The sequence below is a fragment of the Colobus angolensis genome, unplaced genomic scaffold (genome assembly GCF_000951035.1).
Source record: "Colobus angolensis palliatus isolate OR3802 unplaced genomic scaffold, Cang.pa_1.0 Scaffold358, whole genome shotgun sequence".
Taxonomy (NCBI): Eukaryota; Metazoa; Chordata; class Mammalia; order Primates; family Cercopithecidae; genus Colobus; species Colobus angolensis.
This window is the reverse complement of record NW_012116910.1, coordinates 1,409,786-1,424,874: the sequence shown is the minus strand read 5'-3', so window position 1 is coordinate 1,424,874 and position 15,089 is coordinate 1,409,786. Positions and strand designations below refer to the sequence as shown.

The 15,089-nt window shown below is 60.5% G+C and overlaps 1 protein-coding gene across 1 annotated transcript in view; it reads right to left on the bottom strand.

The window, feature by feature from the left end:
• Positions 1-2,832: 2,832 nt before the first annotated feature.
• The window catches only part of SLC12A7 (solute carrier family 12 (potassium/chloride transporter), member 7), a 38,895-nt gene continuing 26,638 nt past the window's right edge, over positions 2,833-15,089 (bottom strand). The window contains exons 17-20 of the mRNA XM_011953147.1: positions 12,667-12,774; positions 9,805-9,983; positions 5,796-5,929; positions 2,833-4,912 (exon numbers count right to left, since the gene is read on the bottom strand). Coding sequence (XP_011808537.1) covers positions 4,821-4,912; positions 5,796-5,929; positions 9,805-9,983; positions 12,667-12,774 — 513 coding nt within the window. The 3' untranslated portion in view covers positions 2,833-4,820. The remainder of the gene's footprint in view (positions 4,913-5,795; positions 5,930-9,804; positions 9,984-12,666; positions 12,775-15,089) is intronic.

Here is a 15,089-nt window from a genome sequence, read left to right as displayed (position 1 = left end):
ATGACAATCTAATGCCTGATGATCGGAAGTGGACGTTTCATCCTGAAACCATCCCCCGACCCCGTCTGTGGAAAACTTGTCTTCCACAAAACCAGTCCCTGGTGCCAAGAAGGCTGGGGACTGCTGGGTTAAAGGAACTGGCACCTCCCCCTCTCTCTTCAGCTCTTACCATGTGACATGCCTGCCCCTCCTTTGCCTTCTGCCTTGAGTGGAAGCTTCCTGAGGTCTCCCCAGAAGCTGAGCAGATGCAGGCACCGTGCTTGTACATCCTGCACAACGGGCAGCCAAATAAACCTCTTTTCTTTATAAATACCCGGGTGCCAGGTATTCCTTTATAGCAATGCAAAACAGACTAACACAAGAACCACAACCCCTCCAAAAAAAAAACCCTACAGAAAACACACATGCACAGAAAGTGATCCAGTGCTGAATGGGTGTCATTCATTAAACACCCACGTGTAAAGATTGGTGTGTCTCGTCAGTTATGCTGCAGCAGCTTGGCCTGGGCGAATTGTGTGTGTGAAGCTGTTGGGTACCATGTCCAGCAGGCCTGGCACGTGACGGATAGGAAGGGACACGGCACAGGATGGCATCGGGTCCCGTTCTGGCTCCTGGGTCACACCCGTCGGGGGCGTGGGTGTCCCCAGAAGGAAGGCCGTGCATCGCTGCAGGCGAGACAGAGGTGGAGGCTCCTCCGAGGACTCCCGGCACACAGCCTGCTCCTGGGGCAGCTCTACCTGCCGTTTGGCCAGGTCTTCCCCACCATGCTGGCGCCAGGAAGGCTTCGCTGCAGGAGACCAGGTGACAGAGGTGACACAAGGACAGAGGCCTGTGTCACAGAAACCAAGAGCTTTGTTCTTTCTTATGTGAGTGTAGACTTTGACTACTGGATGATCTTGTAGCTGAACCAGCCTGTATCTGAATGAGTGGGAGTGACTTGGTGTAAATTAGTGAGTGAATGGGTGAAGGATGAGTGGGTGAGTTAGGGAATAAATGAATGAATGGGTGAATAAGTGAATGGAACAGTGACTGAGTTTGTGAATGACAGTGATGAGTGAGGGGCTGAGGGGTAAATGAGTACATGAGTAGGCGAATGAATGGGTGGGTGACAGTGAGTGGTGAGTGGGTGAATGAATGGGTGAGGCGGGGCACGGGTGGATGAGCAGGTAAGTGAATTAGTGTGCGATGAGTGGGTGAACGAGTGGGTGAGGGAACGAGGGAATGAGTGGGTGAGTTAGCATGTGAACGAGCGGGTGACTGCTCTAGCCGAGTTCTTGCTCCTTGGGAAGCACCCACTGAGGCAAGGAGGCAGCCTGGTTTTCGGGGTCCCGGGAAAGAGGACACCTCGGGGTCTCTGACTGGGCCCTGGTCCCAGACGTGTGGGTATCAGTGGGTCCTCAAACCTCCCTGCTGGAATTTGTGAGCACGTGGCCCTCAGGACAGCAGGCCCACCCCCAGCTGGCTGCTTCTGTGCTCCAGGTCCCGGGTGTGGATTCCTGGGTGCAGCCAGCACTCACCCCTCAGGGGTCTGAGGACGACGCTGCTCTCACAGTCACTCTCCTGTGGCCTGAGAGCCAGAGCAGGACCTGCCACCCTCCCGTGCCATGTCCCTTCCTGTCCACCATGTGTCAGGCCCTCTGGAGACGGTGCCCAACGGCTTCACACACGATTCACCCTTTGACACACACGAGGCAGTGTTCCGGCACGTTCAGTCACATAAGCTTCACCAGAGCCATTTCAGAACATTTTCACCCCAAAAAGAAATCCATACCCCATGAGCAGCCTCCCCCCATCCCCCATCTCCCCCCATTCCCTTGGCCCACCTCCGGCACCTGTCAGTGCACGCCCTGCCTCCGTGCCTGGCCCGCTCTGGCATTTCGCATTAAGTGGAGTCCCACAGCGTGAGACCCCGTGTCCAGCTTCCTCCCGAGCAAGAGGCTTCCAAGCTTGGCTCCTGGTTCTAGCTGGGTGAGGCCCGCAGCAGGCACAGCCTGCATGGACTCAGCATGTTCTCAGACCGCATCCAGTTTGGCTGCTGTGAACCTGTGTGCCTGAGGCCGTGCCACACATCAGGAGTGGACCTGCCGGGGAAGGGGCAGCTCTGTGTCTCGCGCTTTCAGGAACCACAGGCCCTTCCCATGTGGCTGTAACCCCGCAAGAGGGGTCCGATTCTGCACGTCCTCACCGTGATTCTCCACTGTTTTGGCTGTGGCCAATCATAGACGTGAGGTGGCATTTCACCGCGTGTTAGAACGTGCTGTCCCCACTCAGGTGAACTCTCTGGTGCCTCCATCCTTATATAAATTATAAACCAAATGACTGGGCACGGTGGCTCACACCTGTAATCCCAGCACTTTAGGAGGCTGAAGCGGGCAGATCACTTGAGGTCAAGAGTTCGAGACCAGCCTGGCCAACATGGTGAAATCCCATCTCTACTAATATACAAAAATTAGCTGGGTGTGGTGGTGCATGCCTGTGATCCCAGCTATTCGAGAGGCTGAGGCAGGAAAATAGCTTGAACCCGGGAGGCAGAGGTTCCAGTGAGCTGAGATGGCGCCACTGCACCCCAGCCTGGGCAACAGAGACTGTCTCAAAAATGAATACATAGATGGGGTCATTTTAACACACAGCACTAGGAAGTTGGGGTAAGGTCAGTTCCAAGCCAATGACATGATTTGGAAGCCCTCGTCTGATTCATATGGTCACTCTCCAACCACCTGGTTGGCTGTGGCTGGTCAGCCCTGACGCTCCTGCTAGAGAAGGGGTGGCTAGTACATTTTCTCCAGTTGTCTAACGTTTATGCTGAATGAGACTCGAGATTCTTCAACGTACTCAGATTTCATGGGACTTTATTTTTCTACTAACAAAATCATACAAAGAACAAAGACAGGGAACCTACAAAAGGAAACGGAGTCAATTATAAATGGCCGTAGTTACTGGTTACATGGAGTTGGTAACAGAAAGGCTGCCTGTCACTGGCTTGCAGAGGCTGCAGCCCAGGGTGGAGGCAGAGCTGAGCCCTCACGAGCCGTTTGGTGTGCGGGACTGAGTGGCCCTCAGAGGCATCCGGCACACAGGGCTGTTTTCCAGCCACCAACCGACATTCAGAGCCAGCACCCAGCGGCCACTGTGCCTCTAGCCCGCTCTCCTCCGGGTGCAGGGGACGCAGGACCTGCTGGCCCCATTCAGACACGGAAGAGAGTTTTGCTGCTCAACTCACGCTTAGCCAAGGCAGGCAGAAGCTGCGGGAACTGCTAAGCCCCACTCTGATGTCCGGGACATGCTCTAGGCGGCCGTCACTCTACAGCAACGCCAGCCCTGGTGCGGAAACCGCTGTCTGGAAGCACAAGCGCAGCCTCTGCCCTAATTTGAACTTCGTTGATGGGGCTGATTCCCTCGGGAGACCGTGCAAGCCGGACGTAGCCCGAGGCCTGGCCATCTGGGGCCTCCAGTACAGAAGCAACCTCTTTATGGACAACCTCCTTACCATGCAACTCTCTGGGGTGTTTAAATAAATAAATACGCCACACACAAAGGAAGGCCCACGTCGGTGCCACTGCTCGCAGTCTGCAAATGTCACCACAACCGGTAAAGCAGAAACTCACCGCGGAAGTGCAAAGCGTGCTGGGCCCTTGAAAGATCTCTCTTCAGTGCCGCCGCCGCCGCCTCCATGCAAGGCACAGGCCATGGAGGGGATGCCCAGGACTCAGCCAGACAGATCCGACGCCAGGCGCCACTGCTGCCCGAGGACCTCCCACGCAGGGGCCGTGTCCACCTTCCCTGGAGCGCCCGGGTGGGGATGGCACGTGTGAGCCGGCTCAGAGGCTGAAGCGTGCTCCTGGGGTGGGGTGGGGTGGGGTGGAGAGTCCTGGCTGTCATGGGCTGTGTGGGGAACTCGGTGTTCATTCCGTGTGCGTGTGCCCCTGGGTTTCAGTGCATTCACCTGTGCGAGGCACTGTCGGCAGCGGTGGCTGTGGGCTGGGCCCTGTCAGTACTTATGAAAAGAAGTGGCTGGTTTTCTGAAGGTGGATGGAGACTCGGATGGCTACAAACACAGCCCGGCATGGCAGAGCCACAACTGGGGGCTCCTTCCTGGAGCATAGGCCCTGACGAACACACTGTGTTCACCACACACCCGAAAGATGATCCACCATATTCCGAAAAAGCTGAGTTCCCTTTCCAGATGGCCCCAGCCCACGCCTCAGCTCGCGAAATGTGGACCTGCTGAGCCCAGATGCTCCCACACGAGGGTGACACAGGCAGGGACAGAGTCCTCCAGCCTCACTGCCTTGAAGTGCAGAAACACAAAGACAGTCAAGGAACAGAGCGACTCGGAGGTGACCGGGGCCCTGAGCAGAGCCACGGCCAGGGCTGACGTTTCACCTTCATCACCAGGGACAGCTTCGGCTCCGGGTGCTCTTCCAAGAATGTTCTGGATGGGGTAGAAATGCAACCTAACCACTGGGTAAGTCCAGCCAAGAAAAGAACTTTCAGAAACCAAGGCGAGGGCTCACTGGCTTCTTGTGACCTGCGAGAAGATCAGGCCACGTCCAGGTCACTCCTGCAGCAGTGTCTGCCCTCGGACGCAAGGAAATTGTCCAGCCGCGCCCTTGCTGGTTGAGCCTGTTGTTTAAGGCTGCTGAACAGGAGAGCCCCAGGTGATGGGCCTAGAAACTTCCGTAGGAAGCCCCACAGGCAGGTTGGGTGGCATCACTGGGGGGCACGTGTGTTTGCTGTCTGTTTCCCCGGGCCAAGCCCAGGTGCAGGCTGCCCACGCTGTCCTCCGTGCCCGTCCCAGCGTGCGGCAATGCTGTTAGGCGTTAGGAGTAGATGGTGATCACCTCCCGGCCGCCACCCCTGACCAGGAGGACTCTGTTCAGCCCCTCGGTCAGAACCTCAAGAAACTCCATGTCTGTGGTCAACAGAGTTAAGGCCAGAGCTGATCTCACCTGGGCGTGTGTAGCTGAAATCGTGTTGGGAGCGAGGTTTTATCCTCTTCCTAGTTAGCTAAGATTTGATTTGTGAAAGCCAGAGCCAAGGTGAGAAGAGGGGTGGGGATTAGAGAGACCCCCGGGCACGGAGAGGCAGGGCAGGGGAGAGAGAGGTCGGTGCTCAGGAAAGAGAAGGAGCACCGTGGCCACAGGAAGGATGAGCAGAGGCAGCGACAGAGCCCACGGTGCTGACCCCACCTGACAGGGAATCCCAGCCAAGGGACTGGGTCCTTCCCAGCCTACAGGGGACCTGGGCCACAGCTCCTGACCAGGACCCGTGGAGGACATGCCCTCACTGGCCCCGGCTCTTGGTGCCAACCTGGCAGGGATGTGCCAGGCATCGCCCTGTCTATGCCAATACGCCCAGATGCACCACGGAGTTCTCCTTCCCAACAAAGCACCAATTCCCAAAGCTGCAGCTAATTGGGGCCTTAAAGCCAAGAGCTGGGCTCTTCACCTCCCACCATGGTCTGGGCAGGGTGGGGCCGACCCCCAGCGGAGGTCCCAGGTGCACAACAGGGAGCCTCCCAGCCCCGGGGCAGCCCTGAGCACCTGGGGACAGTGGGGCTGGTACTGTAGGTGGGCCCTCCCTCCCCCACACCAATGCCAGGGTTGGCCCCAACTCTGGCCCTGTCACCTCTGGCCTCAGAGCCCCGCTGCATCCCAGTCGCAGCTCCCAGGGCCTGGGGCTGAAGGAGAGGCGGGAAGCCAGGCTCGCCTCATGGCACCCACAATCCCAGGTCTCAGTGAGAAGCCGCCAGGGGATGCCCACACGCCCAGCAGGCACCCTGCGGGAAAGGATACAGTTCTCGTCTCCCTGCCGGTTTTTGGGGGGCCCTGGCATGTTGAGCAGGACCAGCTGTGCGTCCTGGGACTTGTTGAGGACGACGCCATTGAGCTTCACAGCCGTGTGCATCCGCCTGACGTTGGACTGGTCCCTGCGGGGGAGGTGGGCACGGTCAGCGGGCGGCAGGTGCGCCCCACGCTCCGGACGTGAGGCTGAGCCGAGCCCTGATGAGCCGCATTTACACGTGCTGGGAAGGGCTGTGTGAGTCAGGATCAGGCGGCTCCTCTGACCCTGAAGGATGCAGAGGCGGCTGCTCCGAGCGAGAGGCGCTGACTGCAGCGGGGCGGGTGCTCAGCGGCGGGAAGCTTTGGCCTCCAGGCACCTAGAACTCAGCACACTAAGGCTGCCCAGCTTCTAAGGGCTAGTTGCACGACACAACCGACAAGCGCTTTCCCAACTGCGTCCGCGTCTGCGAAGCAGGCGGAACAGAGCGGAAGCCGCCTGGGTGTCCCGTGTGCCTCACGCCTTCCAGGCTGACACATTTCGCTTGACGTCCATGGCGCTGCCCCTAAACCCCATGTCAGACGCTGCCAAGCACAGACCCGTCAGGCTGAGCACACGTGGCCTCCTCTCCGAGGGTCCTGATACGACTGGGTCCAGGACCCAGAAGCTCAGGAAGGAAAGGCCCCGAGCTCCCCCCGGCCTGTGCAGCCATCGCTGCTGAAGCTCCCGGGGGGCGGGGTCTGCCGAGAACTCAGCGGGAGGCACAGGCGCTCACAGTGGCCACTATTGGGGTCCCCTCCCACAGCCCACCCTGCCCCTGCCTGGCCAAGGGCTAAAGGACAAGCACTTCCACTGTGTGGCTGTCCAGCCCTGGCCTTCCGTCCTCACTGACAACGCAGCTCTGCTCCACAGCCCTCCCTGTCTGCTCTCCGAAGCTGCCGTGGCCAGTCCCTGTCTCAAAGCGTCCCTGGTGGCCTGGGCCCGGCCACAGCCCCCCAGGAGATTCCCCAGCCAAGGAGGTCTGGGGACACTGCAGAATCATGCTGTGCAGTGCTCAGGCCCCTGCGGGCAGAGCTTACCTCCGTCCTCTACCCCACGGTCCCCTCCCTAGGCAGGCCCTGAAACCACAGCAGAACTGGCGTTCCAGGGAGCCACCTTGGGAAACGCCGGCAGAGGGCAGCCCTAGGGGAGCACTCGCGTTTCTGTGTTGGAAAAACCGGCCCGTGTCTGGACTTGCAGTCAGAGCGGGTCTCGGGCAGCTGCAGTCAGCACAGTCGTGACCGTGGCCCCCTGGGGAGGTCACCAGTGCCCTGGACGCAGAGGGGCGGTGGCAGACAGAGAGGCCCCAAGGATGCCGTCAAGGCTCACGCCCTTTGATCCACTTGACCCTTAAGCCAAATAAACCTGATCACAACCACCAATTTCCAGGAGGAACACGGAGAAGCCTTTCATCTCCTCTCCAGCTTGGTCTAATTACAGATGGGGTCTCTGTCCACAGCACAGTCAAGGGGCTTTCGTTACAGGAACTTGGAACGTTGAATTCGACTTCTGGATAGACCACAATTACCAGTGTGTTTGGGGACAAAGAGCAACTCCAGGAAGCGAGACCAGGCCGGGGCAAGGGCAGTCGGAGAGGGCAGCATGTCTACAGCCAGTGAGTGCTGGGGTGAAGCAGGGACCTGCCCCTTGGCTGCTGGCGGAGTATGCAGGCTGCCACAGCAAGGAGGACCAGTGCAGACACAGGCACAGAAAAGCACGCTCATGTGTATACGCACGCACACATACGTGCAGACACACTGACATGTACACACAGGCATGCAGTCACACTAGTACACAAACACGTGCACACAGTATCATGCACACACAAACAGGCGTGCAGTCATAATGTGCACACAAACACGTGCAGACACACCAACAGGTAAGACATGCATAGTACGTGCAGACATGCATACTAACGCGTGCACACAGGCAGATACATGTCCACCTGCAGATGCGCCGACAGGTACACGCGAGCACGCGCACAAACGCACAGACACTCCTAAGTGCGCTCCCGGGCACGTCACAGTAAGCTGCGCACATCTCACACCTGCACTGCCCAGAAGAGGTCAGGGCCCGACCTCTGGATCTTCTGAGGACTTCTCCTAGCCCAACCCCAAGGAACTGCTGGGCCAGGAGAGTCAGTGCCGTCCCAAACGCACGCCCCACATGAACACAAAGCCCATTTGTCGTCCATTCTGGCCCACCTTCTCCTGACCCTACAGGCCTGTGGGGACCTGCCCCTGCCCCGGCCCAGGAGGGGCAAGCCCTGGTGCTGGGAGGAGGCACAGGTGCCACCGCAGGTCCCCGAGTGTGCGTGCACGTCTGTGTCAAACCCTACTCCTGGATCTAGTCCTCGTTCTGCAGCTTTAGTTAATACGCTATTCTGAAGGCACTTTCAGATGCACAGAACGGAGCAGCAAGTACAGGGGTTCCCTGCACGCCTCCCACACGGCTGCAGTTTCTCGAGTCTGATTAATTCAGATTTCAGGGTTAAAGATAAAAAGGGAAGTGTGGCCACTCAGCCAAGGCGTTCCTCACTCAGGCCCCAGGCACTGCCTGCCCACAAGGAAAACACGGCCCAGGCGGTTACTGGCAGGGGCAGGCAGGGGACAGAGACAGCGTCGAGGACTCCCAGGGAGCAGCTTGGGGGTCCGTCCAGGGCACTCCCTCCCACCCACCCTGAAGCTCAGACGCAGGCAGCTCCCGCCCCAGGGTCCAACCACACAGAGAACTGGTCTGCAACCCTCTCCGCCTGGAGACCGAACGGTCAGTCTCCAGGGTGTACGGCTTTAACATGGAAGGCATTCCACGTGGGGACGCAACTCAGCTGGCACCCGACCTAGAAGGACGTGGAAGGACTGACGGGCCCCGCGAGGCACGCGCCCCCCCTCCACTCCGGAGCAGCTCGGCCACCTCCCAGGTCTCAGTTCCTGGGCCTCACTTAGGAAGAGGCTTCAGGTGTGTGCTGGAGCCACCGTGAACAGAGGGGAGCAAAGGCAACAGGAAATTGATGTGGAAGCCGCGGCAGCGCTAGGTAAGCTCTGGCCACACTCGGATGCACACGGGCCAGCGTGCGCAGGGCAGTCACAGGCCTGGAACATGCACACAGACACACACAGGCCACGCACACACAGGCATGCAGGGCAACCGGGCCCGGGAGGCAACCTGGTTGCAGCGAGTGGACTTACAGGTTTCCCCATTCTCTATGCAGCAGAGAAAAACAACAGTGCGTTACTGACTTCGGGAGTGAGCACTGGGGCTGTTCCAGACATCACGGCTGCCCGGGAGAACGCCGCCTCGTCCCACCCCACAGGGCCTGGGAGCCCCCAGTCCTCCCTGAGAATCCAGCTTTAGGATCTGGCTCCAACCCCAGGCGAGAGGTGTCTCTGGTGCTGTCACCCTGGAACTCAGAGGCCGTGTCTGCAGAACCAGACCCACAGCCCCAAGGACCTTGTCTAGCCCTGGTGTTCGCAGCCCAAGGCCACAAGTGGGAGCCTTGGCGTGGGGCAGGCCCTGGGGCAGCCTGAACTACCCACAGGGTGAAGGCCAGGAATTCCGTGCCCACCGGCACACGCCGCCTTGCCTCCACGGAACACTCATCTGCCTGCTGCAGTGAGGCTTGCACAGCAGAGCAGAGCAGGCCTGGCTGCAGGGCTGACTTCGGGGCTGGCCTAGGTACCAGGAGGACCACTTGGCACCCAGCTGTGTGGTTAACACTGGGGCCCAGCCTAGGTCCTGGAAGGACCCCTCAGCGCCTGGCCTCAGCACTAGAAAGATCCCTCAGTGCCCGGCCACAGGGCCGAACTCAGCGCCCGGCCTTGGCAGCAGCAGGACCCCTCACTGCCCGCTCAGGCAGCTCCCTATTCTCTAACGGGCCCACTGGCCTGCGGGGTTGCCCCGAAGCTCTTCAGTGGTCAGGAAAGGGACTCTGTCCTCACTGTCAGGTCAGCACTACCAGGACCTGTCACATGCACGGACACTCACGGCTTCATGCTGAAGAGGTCTTTGAACCCAGACAGGCTGGTGTCTCTGTTCCTGTACTTCTCGGCAATCAGCTTCTCCCTGGTCCAGGTCATCTGCACCTTGTCTGGCGTAGGCGGCGCTTGGGTCCTGGCCGCTGCTGCGGTATGGGACGCAGTGTTCCTGTCGTGGATCAGCTGGGCCTGGTGGGCCCGGGATTCGTTGAGACCAGCCAGTCTCAAAACTCCCCTACCCGGGACCCAGCCTGGCTTCCAACACCAGCCCAGCGCTGCCCCCGCAGCTGCCTCCCTCCTCCCAGGCTGCCTCCCTCCTCCCAGGCTTCCGGACCAAACGCTCACTTCCTCCTCCCATCTTCACCCCCTCACCGTCCCGCCCTGGCCCTGAACTGGAGAGAAAGGCCCCATGACCCCGTGCTGACAGGAGGGGGCACATGCTGGGAGAGTCTCCTCCCCACCTGACGGGGCTCCACGCACGTTCACCCCAGACCACCCGCTCGCCCACACAACCAGCACGCAGGCGTCCCTGTCTCAGGGAGGCTCGGGGCAGGTGGGGCCGTGCCAGCATCCAGGCCCTGTCCCAGGGAAGCAGGCTGTGTCTGACCAGCCCGGGGACATTTGGGGGCCAGTCAGGCTGACAGGGGCCCTGTGGGGCACCGCTGGGGCCAATGACAGGGCCAGCCCCATGGGTCACTTCGAACAATCCCAGGAAAATGAGAACATCGTCCGCCCCTCGCTGTAGGTGCCGAAGGGGAAGTGGTGCCCTGACTGCAAGGTCGTACCAACGGCACAGTCCCTGGTGGTTGAACACCCTCCACAGGGTCCTCCCTCCCTCCCTGCACCCTTCACGCCCTCCTGCTGTTGGGGCCAGTCTGAAGGAGAGGCCAGTGGGAGCTCCCAGACACGGGTGCCACCTTGGAGGTTATATTTACACACGTGCCGGAATGGCCACCTCTCCCACCGTGGCTGGAGCCCTGCCTGAGTCTGTGCCGCAGCCCGGGGGAGCCGCTCATCCCAGGGGCATCAGGAGTCTGTGAGCCCCGGGATGATTTTAAAAAGCCAAAGGCCCAGAGTGATTTCACTGGACCAGGTTCTTCCTCCCCAAATAAACATGCTTAACTTGGATCCCGGTCCTTCCCGAAAGGGAAGAGGTTGGCACAGACGGAGGAGGGCCTGGGGCTGCCTCCCCCTCTGGACACAGACAGCAGGCCCCAGGCCTCTACTCACTGTGGCTGGCCCTGCAGCCACCTCACAGCCCGGCCCGGCCTAAATTTCCCATGGCCTTCAACGCGAAACCTGAGCCCAAGGGCTGCCCGCTCTCGGCAGAGCCAGCGCCGCCCACCTAGCCCTGAGGGCCACCGTGTAAGGCACTAAAGGGTGCCCAGCCAGCGTGTGCACAGCAGCTCAGCCAAAACCCGGCCTCTGCAGAGCAGCGACACCTCCAACCCCGCCCTGGCCCAGCAGAGGCCCTTCGAGCTCCAGCTTGCTGTTCCCGCTCCCGGTCCCTCCTCGGTCAGCATTTGCCGACTCTCCACACTGAACTTCCCTTCAAGCCGTGGGTGGATTCTTGCTCCTGGCTGGACCCGGGCTGAACCCTTGTGACGCCAGGGCGACCCTGCTGGAGCTCAGGGACCTGGCCTGGACAGAAACAGAGGACGTGGGTCCTCCCAGCACTCCTGGCTGCCCGGGCTCCCGTGGAAGGGGTCTCTATCCACAGACAAGTTGGGCGTCCCCCCTGGGTCCTGCATCTGTGCCCACCCTGACCTGCCCAGGGTCTGAGAGCGGGCAGAGCCGCGCTTCTCTGTTGGGGAGAGCGGTGGTCACTGCTTAGTGATTCCGGCTGGCAGCGCATATGGCCCCATACACAGACCCGTGTACTGCAGGTTCCTGCTGAGGCCAAGGCCCCAGGGCAGGCAAAGCCTCTGTCCCTGCCGCCGCTGTCACTGTAGTCTCAGAAAACCATCGCCTGCACCTGGTCTGCAGACACAGACACGCGTGTGATGCCAGCCTGGTGGGAGCCACAAAGACCCCACAAGGCCGTGACCTCACAGAGCTGAGCATCCTGCTACCAGGCAACCCCCACACCATCCTCTGGTGTGAAGTGACCCCAGAAACGCCTGCCCTTGGGGTCTCACAGTGGCCACGGGGCCCAGCCCAGCATAACTCAGGTGGATACACCTGGACATTCTCAGCAGCCTACAGGTACCCATGGAGCCAAAGCCACTGCGGCTGGGCGGGCAGCTTCCACGTGTGGAGGCTGAGCAGGTCTGCGTTGGTGGCAGGGTGTGGTGGCACCTCCTCTCCAGCTCACTTCCCTCCCTCCCCACACACTCACTCTCTCCTCCCACTTGGTCTTGGACAGAACAGAATCTGTGGGAAGGGCGCTGAGGGGCTCCGGACTTTCAGGCTGTGAGACGAAGCAGCCATCGTAAGAAGCTGCAGGCACTCATGTGGGCGCTCATGCAGGCACTCATCTGGCTCAGAAGCCGCTGACCCTGTCAGAGGGCACCGCCCTTGGGGAGGGTCCCCACGTCTCCCGCCTGCATCGCTGCTCAGTTAGAAAAGCTAAGTTCAAAGGTCCTTGGCCCCGTCCCTTCCTGTACATGAGCGTGTATCTGGCAGGCCGCCGTTCCTCTAACCAGGCACCCGCACGCCCAGGCTCCAACGAGCTCTGGCTCTGACCCCACTCCTGCGCTCCTGCAGGGCCTCTGCCACCTCCACGCGGACCAGGGACTGAGACTGCAACGCAGCACCTGAGGAATGCTCCCTGGAGGACCCTTCTGGGCTGCAAGAGAGTCCCAGAAAGACTCAGCGAAGCCGGCTGTATTTCTCAGAAAGCCTGGTCTCTGTGGCCACGGCCCCCACGTACCTCTCGCTCCCGCTCGTTCTTGGACAGCTGCATCTGCTTCAGCATCTGTGACCTCTGCTCCATCATGAGTGTCCTCTCGTAGGTGAAAGCAGAAATGTCGTTTTCAACCTAGAAAGTTCCCAAGCACATAGTTAAGCCCGGTGTGCACAGAACCATGACCGCCTCCACCACCACCCTGGCACCCAGAGACTGAGCTGCCCTGAGCGGTGGGAGAGGCCATGTGTCCCCTGCCCAGTGGCCAGGAAGGTGTGAGACAATGGGCAGTCACGCTGCACACACTCTCTGCTCACGTCCCTCCCTGGGACCCTCCGACCAGGCACAAGGGCAGCTGTGAGGACAAGGCCGCAGTCACAAACCAACCCGGCACATGCGGCTCAGGGCAAGGCACTGCCCCATGAGGCTGCAGGATCCACGCCCACAGGTGTCACTGTCTATGCTCGGGGGGCTCGGCACCACGGGAAACCCGCCCAGGACACATGGAGAAGCCCCAGCACAACCTCAGCGCCCACTGTGCGGGACCCTGCGCCTCACCCGCTGCACCCGCCGTGCGGGACCCCTGCGTCTCACCCGCTGCACCTGCCGTGTGGGACCCCTGCGTCTCACCCGCTGCACCCGCCGTGCGGGACCCGCTGCACCCGGCTCATGGGAGTTGGGAGCAGCTGTGCCTGTTAAGCACCAGTGTTTAAAACAGCACACCAGATCAGGTGCAGTGGCTCACACCGGTCATCCCAACACTTTGGGAGGCCGAGGCGGGTAGATCACTTGAGGTCAGAAGTTTGAGACCAGCCTGGCCATCATGGTGAAACCCCATCTCTACTAAAATACAAAAAAAAAAAATTAGCCAGGTGTGCTGACGCACACCTGTAGTCCCAGCTACTTGGGAGACTGAGGCAGGAGAATTGCCTGAACCCAGGAGATGGAGGTTCCAGCCTCAGGGACAGAGCGAGACTTTGTCTCAAAAATTTTTTTTAAAAAAAGCAAACAGCATGCCAGACTGAATGGCAGCGGCCCACACACCCCTCTCCAGCCAGGTGACACTTGTACCTGGGGCCAGGGCCACGGCGGGGTGGGCAGCACCAGCCCTGCCAGAGATGTGGCCAGGAGCATCGGGGGTGCTGGGGGCTGAAGGTTCCTGGACTTCAGAGTTAACAACCCCTGCTCAGGAGCTGGTGAGCTGCCTCTGGCACCACGGGGGTGCTGGGGTGCGGCTGGGGGTGCGGCAGGGGCCATGGGCTCACTTTGCCTGTTTCCTCTGGGCCCCAGTGGCCACCCCACCTGGCCCCCTGGCAGGGCTGGTTCTCTCAGGCGGCATTTTGTTACCATTTTACTAAGTGGTTTTATGACTTGGAAATAACGTTATTCATACAACTATTAGCACCAATAGTAACTCCTACAACCTTGAACCTGCAAAGCCTTGTCCAAGCAAGACAAACTCCAGCCATCGTCCCTGAAGACACAGCCACGTGCAAACGAAGCCCAGTGTACAAAACTGGGCAGAAAACCGCCCAGCGTCACGCAGGCCCTCGGCCCTCGACCTAGGAAAGGTCCTACAGGGCAAGAGGAAAAACCGAGTTCCACGGGAACCGACGCAGAAACACAGAAGGTTGTCGGTGGGGCATGAGGCCACGCCTGGCCTCACTCACAGCCAGACACAAACCCGGAGCAGGCGCGTGGGGCCTCTGCCATGCCCAGGGCTGGGGGGCTGAGGGGCTGGGGGGCTGGGGAGACCGCACCTCCCAGGCTGCTGCAGGGGCACCGATGGCTTCCTGGGGGACAGCATGACAAGTCTCTATCCAGCTTTATGTCTTCCCAGCACCCGCCTCCAGGAGTCCAGGCCACCGAGGGCCTGCAAAACCATGCGCTGGGGTCACGGGAGCCAGAAGAAACCAGGACTTTGCGGGTTCTGACTTCAAGGCCAGTGTTGTTGGTGTGATCCACATGGGGTCAAAACCCGCAAAGTCCCGGAACCGCCAACAGGACCGGAGGGGAAGGCACAGCCGTGGATCCGGGTGGGCTGGTCGGGAGCAATAGCATGGTTCTACCCAGCACAAGGGGCCCACCAGACCCCCAGGGTCCAGAGCTCCATGCTTGGGGGCCGGGAGCAAGCGCTCCCACGTCAGGCCTCCGCCCATCAACCCCGTCCTCTCCAGGCTTGAAGGACGGGACGAGCCTCTGTCCAGGCCCCGCCTGCAGCGGACTGAGGGGTTGTCGTCCGTCCTACGCGATGGCCGCGGCCTGGCCTCACTCTGACCAGTGCCCTTCTCCCCCAGTCCCGACTGCTGACGTGGGGCTTCTAGCTGTGGGACTGGGCCCATCTGGGGAGAGCACCCAAAACGGGAGGTGCTCAGAGGTGCACCCACCATGGCAATGCCACTGAGGCGTGAGGTCCTGGACAGGGTCCCGGGCCGAGGAGGACACGAGAC